Consider the following 9,214-nt stretch of genomic DNA (forward strand, 5'->3'; position numbering starts at 1 on the left):
ATCATACAAAGATTAAGTTTAAATTTAGTCGAAATTTCTGGGTCATCACAAAAATTCTTGCAACAAGGGTATAAACGGTGTTGCAAACAGGTTCATCGGTGAGCGGGTCGAGTACTCCAAGGTTAGGTGGTAGATTCGGTTCATGATATGGAGTACCTTCTTCCCTTCTCCATAGGGTGAGTATGTCGCGAACCCACCCCCATTTTATCCAGTAATCTCGGTAGTTGATTGGTTGGTGTGCTCCTATCATGCGGTCTTCGGAGTCAGAGGAACGTGGTCGATTCGTAGAGGCCATCTTACGCGATTACAGAAAAGATTTTTTTTTTATGAAGAGTTTAGTGACAGCAATTGATAGTTGGATGTATTCTCAATGCATAATATGCATAGATATATATATAGTACCAGGATCCCTTAAATTACGGAGAAATTTACGAGAGATATCAGGCAAGGTCTACAGTAACAGATACGCTAAGATATGAATTTTGTCTATACACTATTCATGCAGTCAATGCAGTAAAACGTGTCTAGACTAAGAATAATGAGCAGGTAAATTCGTAGAGGCCATCTTCCGCTGTGCAACTAATGCATTGACACGTTAGGATGATAATTTCCTAAGAAGTCCAGACCCACTAATGCATCTAAACAACTATCAGTTAGACACACTAATGCAAGACCTGCTTCGCTAATACCACCACTCTGATACCATATGAGACGACCCGTCCTAATCCATAAGGAAGAATACAATAACATATGATTACATCGCGAGGTGTTTGACCTCTATATGATTCATTTTACAAACATTGCATTCGTTTTTAAAGGACAAACTTTCATTACATCGAAAGTTGACGGCATACATACCATTTCGTAATATATCTAACTATAATTGACTTAATAATAATCTTGATGAACTCAACGACTCGAATGCAACGTCTTTTGAAATATGTCATGAATGACTCCAAGAAATATCTCTAAAATGAGCAAATGCACAGCGGAAGATTTCTTTCATACCTGAGAATAAACATGCTTTCAAGTGTCAATCAAAAGGGTTGGTGAGTTCATTAGTTTAACATAAATAATCATTTCCATCATTTTAATAGACCACAAGAATTTCATTTCCAGTTCTCATAAATATACGTCTCATGCATAGAGACAAAAATCATTCATATGGATTGAACACCTGGTAACCGACATTAACAAGATGCATATAAGAATATCCCCTATCATTCCGGGAAATCCTTCGGACATGATAAAACAACATCAAAGTACTAAAGCATCCGGTACTTTGGATGGGGTTCGTTAGGCCCAATAGATCTATCTTTAGGATTCGCGTCAATTAGGCATGCACTAATTCTCAAAATTAGTGATGTTCCCTAATTCTTAGGCTACCAAGCAAAAAGGGGCATATTCGGCTTCGATCATTCAACCATATAATGTAGTTTCGATTACTTGTGTCTATTTCGTAAAACATTTATAAAAGTGCACGTATTCTCAGTCCCAAAAATATATATTGCAAAAGCATTTAAAAAGGGAGCAAATGAAACTCACCTAATGTATTTTGTAGTAAAAATACATATGACTATATTGAACAATGCAGGGTTGGCCTCGGATTCACGAACCTATATCATTTGTATATATATATATTAACACGTATAATTGTATTCAAACAAATATATATATATATATATATATATATATATATATATATATATATATATATATATATATATATATATATATATATATATATATATATATATATATATATATATATATATATATATATATTATTAGTGATAACACTTTTATATTAAAAACTTATAGGTTTCATTATTTAATATAATCATTTTATATATAATTTAAATAGGTAACAATATTAATATAGTTAAGTTATTGGTATTAAATATATTTTTATATAAATATCATTTATTTGTTAAATTAATACTTGTAATAATACTAGATTAAGGATAATAATAATAATGATAGAAATAATCAAATGTTAATTTTTAAAATGATAATTTTAATAATAACTAAAAAAATGATAACTTTACTAAAAATAGTTCTTTTAATAATAATATAGTTGTAGTAACAATTGTAATAATACTAGTTGTAAAAATGATAATAATAATAATAATAATATAGTTGTAAAAATAATAATTTTTAATAATAACAATGATAATATTATTTATAATACTTATGTTAATAATAATATTAATAATAATAATAAAAATAATAATAATACTAATAATGATAATAATTCTAAGTTTAATAATAATAAGAGTAATAATAATATTGAGTAATAAGTAAACTACCTCAAATATGCTAAAAAGAATGCCGCAGGTAGGGATTGAACCCACGACCTCCTGGTTAACCCAACACCCTCATGAACCGTCTCTTTATCTTTGCATATCTGTTTATTACTAGAGTTTTAAATTAATTAACCCGATACATAACAGTTTCCCTTTCTCTCCTTCTACTTAATGAAGCCCATTCACCATGCCCAAACATCAATCATGGCCCAATAGAAGCCCGATCCAAATCAGGTTAAATGATCCAAGTTGTAACGAGTTAGAAGGGTTTCTGTCATTGTGGATTTCGACTAAAACCAAACAAGCAGAAAGCAAACAGAGATTATGCAGCATACTTGTTTGGTTATCGACGGTTGAAATAAAAAAAAATAATTACGATCATCACTCACTTCATACTTCTCCTTCGTTTACCAATATCATTAATCAATTATTCATCATCTTCATCATTATCTCTAATATCTTCAATCTTTAACATCATTATTTTCTTCAATTCATTTGTAAACAGAAACCAAAACAAATTAGATGCAATAGCAGCAGATTACGACATAAACAGTGGAGATTGCAGCAAGTTTGATGGTTTACGAAGGAGATTAGGAGAGATAGAAGAAGGAAAAGAGATGATGGTGTGTTGGTGATATTGGATGGTGTTTCGAGTAGGAGATGCAAGAGAAGGACCGAACCAAAAGATATAACGCGAAAGAGGAAAAATAAAAATAAAAAAAAATATAGCGACGGTAGTTTTGATTTTTAATGATGGTGAGTGAATCAAGAAACACGGTAAGACTGCCGTAGCTTGACTACGTAGAAATAAGTGGGTTCATGAAGAAGATAACAAGAAAGAATGAGGAGAGAGAGAAGAGAGAGAGTAATGGTGGTATGGTTATGGTGGCGGCTTTGGTGAAACAGAAAACCGATAAGGGTGATTGAGGGTGAGGACGGTGGTTCTCCGGTGGTGTGGTTGGGTCTATTGATCGAAGTGTTCCACCATGAATATGGTGGTAACCGAAAAATATATATATATATAAATATGTGTATATCGATCAATTTAAAAAAATAAAATGCTCATGGTGGTAAGGTGGTGAGTACGATGGTGTCGTGAAGGTGGTGGGTTTAATGGTGGTGTTTCGATTGTTCATAACAGAAATAGGAAGGAGAAATAGATGATACACTTGATCATGGTGACGGTTTTTTTGGTGGTTCTTCGTTGAAGATGGTGGTTTGAGGTGGTGGTTTATGATTCACGAAGAAGAAGGAGGAGATCAAAAGTGGTGATGGTTGTTGCTCACAAGAAAATGGCTGTTTCCATATTCATATTCATATGCAGATGTATATGTAATTTATTTATAGAGTATTAGATTATAATATATCATAATAATTATAATATATAATAATCAAATGAGTGGATTTACAATAATGAAAACAGTGAGAACTGTTAAGCCATCGGATTTAATTAGAGTCTTCTACCGACAGTTTATCACTGATGGCTATATTGTGTCCATTGCTAAACAGTTAAAGTATAAAAGTGTTCCTAAAAAATCCCAAATTTTTAGATTAAATATATTTAATTATTTCACTTATTAACTGTTTGAAACCTGATCAAAAAGGTTTGATAATTGTTTATTTTCTGTTCCAATTTATGTGTACGGAGTACTAATATTTAATCTTAAAAATGTAAAAATATTTTTAACAAATCTAAAATCTTCGTAATCAATTTACAGTCCAACTTTTATCTTAATCATTCATGAGCATGTATTATATCTATATTAAAACTAACGAAACGTCAACCGAGTGTTACTGACGTTTACTAATTAGGCTCGAAATCAGTTATTTTTAATATATTCTCTTTCTATATGCAAACAGTTTTAAATAGCAAGTTTTAACTACTAAAATAAATATATTATATATTTTTAATATAATTATATATATTTACAAGAAATATTTACATACATATTTATATATATATATATATATATATATATATATATATATATATATATATATATATATATATATATATATATATATATTTATATATTTATAATAATAACTTTCATTACATCGCATAATATTTTACATATTTATTTTCAATAATTAAATCATATATTATTTCAAATAATATTTCAAATTATTATTATATATGTATATATATATATATATATTTAAATATACATGTATCTATTTACAATTAGTTGTTCGTGAATCGTCGGGAATGGTCGAAGGTCAATTGAATCCATATAAATAAATTCAAAAATTTTGGAGACTCAACATTACAGACTTTGCTTATCGTGTCGAAATCTACAAAGATTTAGTTTAAATTTGGTCGGAGTTTCCCGGGTCATCACAGTTTTAACCAATGAGGTCTTGAATGCAACCGTCTTTTTGATTCAATTTTGATAGCAACACGTTTTTTATACCCCTTTAGAGCTGCTAATTCAACCAACTCTACTTGAGATAAATCTCGACTTTTGTAACAGTTTTTTAACCGCTTTATATCCTCTTCAATCACCTTGAGACAACATACATCTTTATCTTGCTGGGATTCACTCCAAATTTTTAAGTCAGCTTTTAATAATCTCATCTTCTTGCCAATTAAGAAAGCAGCCTGCCCAAAGACATGATAATCGTTCCACAAGCTTTCACAGAACCTAATGAACCCTTGTTTACAAAGCCATGAATTGTTAATTAAACCTAAAAGGTCTCGGTCCCCAATAAACCAATTTTTTGGCCAAAATGATAGGTTTATGGTCGGACCGATCCTGTAGGTCAGTAATAAGAATAGCACCAGGCCACCACATAGACCAAGTGCTATTTAAGAAAATTCTATCAATACGTGCAAATTTCCCCAAAGCACCTTCTCTTGTAAACTCGTCATTGACTAAATATTGATCAATAATATTGGCATTACTAATGAATTGATTAAAAGAGTTGATGCTATTTAGATCAATACCCTCACGCAATCTTTCTTCCGGTGAGCACACCGAATTAAAATCACCCAAAAAGCACAAAGGGCCCGACCAATTATTTACAATGCAAGTTAATTGAGACCAAAGAACTGTTTTCTTTTGCTCATTGTGAGGAGCATACACATTCACTAAAAGTACAATTTGATTGGTAGGAATATACCTCAAGAAGGTTGCGATCCAGTGCTTACATGCCCACCCTTGAATAAATGAAAAAAAGTCTACTCTCCAAATAGAAAGAAGTCCACCTGACCTCCCACTAGCTTCCATTTGCATTGAATCGAAAGTACAGTGCCTCCATATCTCATTCAAAGTTGGTTGATCAACCCTCTTAACCATAGTTTCTTGGATTGCTAGAAATTGAATTTGAAAGCGATTGACTAAGGATCCCGTCATTCAACCTCTTGACTTGTTACCGAGGCCACGGGTATTCCACGAAACTATTCTCATGGTTTCGTTTTTTTTGGTGGAGTCACATCATCTTTCATATCTTGCATTAGGACCCCAAAGTTGACCATTTCCTCTCTTAAAGAAAGCTTTTCACTTGTTCTCTTTAACTTTATAATATTCTGGTCAAAGTTCATTTAATTTGAGTATGTAAGAATTATACAAAAATGATAAGAATTATACAAAAATGATTAGTCTATCATTTTCTAAAATGTTTATAGCTACGGTCAATGCGCCTGGGCACTTGCATATACTCACATTCAAGACTACCAACCAACTGAAAATCGATAAAAGGTGTATTATTTCTTACCACACATTCATAAATAAATTATCTGTACGGGTCAGGTTTTTTGTTTTTCCCTTGAATGGTGAACCTCTATGACTGCAAAGGAGCAATTCGCTTTGCGAATAAATTTACACCTCATACAGGTTCGAACTTGAAACCATTTAGGTAGTTAACTCTGTCAATAGAACTTAACCAAAAGTATACTACTCCTTATACCGTATTAGTCATACACTATATGTGTGTGTGTCATTTATCAACTTGTCAATAGAACTTAACAAAAAGTATACTATTATTTTGTGGTAAAAAATTAAATAACTTGCACCATTCTTAAGAATATCAACTTAGAGTGATATTAAAATTGAGCATAATGTATATATTTATGGTTTTATAAGTTTTATTAAATTGAATGTTAATTATAAAAAATTTGTTATGTATAATGTTTAATTGGAGAAATGGATAAAACTAGCAATATTTAGCTTGTACTCCTCTGTATTACTTTAAGGTCCTAGTGTGAAAAATGAAGTGTGAATTGTTTATTTTTTAATCAAGTAGCTTTGTTTATGTTATATATGAAAACCATTTACTCTATGGTAGAATCAATTTTATGCATTTTTTATAATCAATCAAGTTCAAATTTACAAACAAAAGAAATTAAAGTAATTTATTTTATTCCTTTATGAAAGCCAAGGTAGAATCTATATTCAGGTCAAGATGATTACGAGCAGTTTCTAACTTGAAATGCTATGTTGTTACGATAAAAAAGAACAGCTAAACTTAAAATTTTATATTCAAAACTGTAATATCATAACAAAATATTTCCGAAATTTAACTCACATAAGTAAAAATACAACAAATAAGAATTAAATCCTCCCATAACAAGCTACTCCGTATTAGTTAACAACTTAACATAGGCTATATCTCGTATATACGTTATTGTAAACAAATACATATAAAAGGCATGTATCCATCAAGGCATGTACAATTTATTTCTGCATTTGCACCTCCATGCTTCCGGATAGTACTCGGTAATCACACGAACTCTTGGTGGCACTGATACATGTATCGCTTTGCAAGGAGTACAATTACCACACTTCCAAGCACAACGAGGCGGTGTTGAACCAGGGCCGCTCAACATTCGCCTCCACGTGCTGACGACAATTGTTGGTGTCATCTCAATTTCCTAAAATATAAGTTGTTAACATTAAGAAATATCACAAAAAGTAATACGGAGTAGATGAATATCGAATATTAACATACGATGATGATAACATTGTTAGTTTGTCACTATCATCAATAAAATTAATAAAATTTGAATACAAAAAATTGACAAGAGGTGGTTCACGAGGAATGGTGTATGTTTTATATAATCCAACATGATTCCGTTATCAGCGGGCCTGGGGTCCTTCTCGTTTAGACCATAAATGGGTCCTTATGGTCAGTGGTTAATGTCCATCAGTATTACTTTTGGGAAAAAGGATCTTTACACCATTTGAAATTTGATTTGAAATATAAGAATAACATTAAAGTTTTGTTTTTTCTCCACCGTTAACGTTTACTTCATTCACCTCTTTATTGAATCATTATCACTAAGTGATGAACCGTTCTACACTTGTTTTTGATAGTTTAAGAAATTGACGTTGAACCATTTAACAATCTGATCATTCAGAGTGAAATTATTCTTTCAACTATTTAGCTTATACATTTTATCTAATATCTTTCTTGAAAGATATCCAGAACACTAATCAAAATATTATATTATTTAATTTATTGTTTTAAAAAGGTAAAATATTAATCTTAAATCATTTATATAGTTTATTTATAAAAATTATCAAACAGATTATTGTAATTCAATATAATCAAATTCAATTCACACTTTTGAATTATTCAGATTTTAAACTATTTAATAATTAATCATTACTCCGTATATTTTATCAGGTGCAATCTAAGTTTTTGCTTCACATAAAAATAAATTGAATGATACTTTATAGTTATTTCATTAGTCATTACTCCATATTAAAATTTAAAAATTCATAAAAGTTGTCACTTAAAATTTTACACTACAACCAACGGATCTTCGGTCTAGCGGTACCGTGGTTACACTTGTGTACTCGCAGGGCTAGAGGTCTCGGGTTCGAACCTCGTCACCCGCTCTAGGAATTGAAATATATTCCTTGAAGGTGGCCCAAAGGGAAGGTTTTACCGACCCGCTCCGGGACTAAGGTCCGGCCCGCCTGCCCCTTGGGATGGTTTAAGGGTCGGATCCTCAGAGTGTGGTTCGGGTTTCCTGCCCGAAAGCGTGTGTGTGTGTGCAAATGATGACTAGGCTTCGGTCCGGACTGATACAAGCTTGCCTTTCAAAAAAAAAAAAAAAAAAAAAAAAAAATTACACTACAAGTACAAATATATATAATGTAAAATCATGGGGAATTTATAAATTTATTAATTTAGTAATCAAAATATCAATGCTCAAAAATAACAAGTTACAGCACTCGTTCATTATAGCGATCGGCCGTTCATTACGGATTTACGGTGTATTATTTATTTCCGCGTCAAGTTAAAATTGATCCACGACATCCATTTGCAAATGACTCGAGCATAGCCGTACATGGTTTAATAAATAAAATTATTTTCACATTTTATAAAATGTATACAAAAAATAACCTGTAAAATTCAGTAGTCAGCAAGGTTGAAGAACTCGGAACTCGGGGAGTTCTCGGCGGCACAATTTTTAGGAGTTCTCGGAGAACCCGAGGAGAACTCGGGAGAACTCGGTGATTGACTTTTGTTGACTTTTTAATATAAATATTGTTTGAATTGATAAAAAAATGAGAAAAAGTATTGATCGTTTTATTGATTGCTTTGAATTGATAAAACTAGAATTGGTACTTTTTATCATTTACAATGGATCCTATATATACACAAAGGACCAACGGCTATATGCCTACAAGAATGGAAAGAAATTTTCTATCTTTGGAAGGCTGGCTGTATTGATCCATATGCTGCTGTATCCTTGCTGTCATTTGAGGGAAATGATGATAGTTTTCTGATCCCCAAAGTTTACAATATTTACACAAATTTGATTTCTAACACTCCCCCGCAAGTTGAATAGTGGGGTTCCTAATATTCAACTTGGAGAGTATATCTTTGAAGAGTCTCCCATTAACTGACTTGGTTAAAATATCGACTAGTTGGTCTTCGGATCGGACTGATGGTAG

General features: G+C 31.5%; 1 protein-coding gene across 1 annotated transcript; it reads right to left on the reverse strand.

The window, feature by feature from the left end:
• Positions 1 to 4,644: 4,644 nt before the first annotated feature.
• On the reverse strand, positions 4,645 to 5,605 carry LOC139844361 (uncharacterized). The gene is made up of 2 exons (XM_071834586.1): positions 5,021 to 5,605; positions 4,645 to 4,908 (listed from the first exon to the last, which is right to left on the reverse strand). Exons 1-2 carry the CDS (start codon positions 5,603 to 5,605, stop codon positions 4,645 to 4,647), a joined length of 849 nt encoding a protein of 282 aa, XP_071690687.1.
• Positions 5,606 to 9,214: the final 3,609 nt, after the last annotated feature.

Source organism: Rutidosis leptorrhynchoides, chromosome 1, assembly GCF_046630445.1.
Source record: "Rutidosis leptorrhynchoides isolate AG116_Rl617_1_P2 chromosome 1, CSIRO_AGI_Rlap_v1, whole genome shotgun sequence".
Lineage (NCBI taxonomy): Eukaryota > Viridiplantae > Streptophyta > Magnoliopsida > Asterales > Asteraceae > Rutidosis > Rutidosis leptorrhynchoides.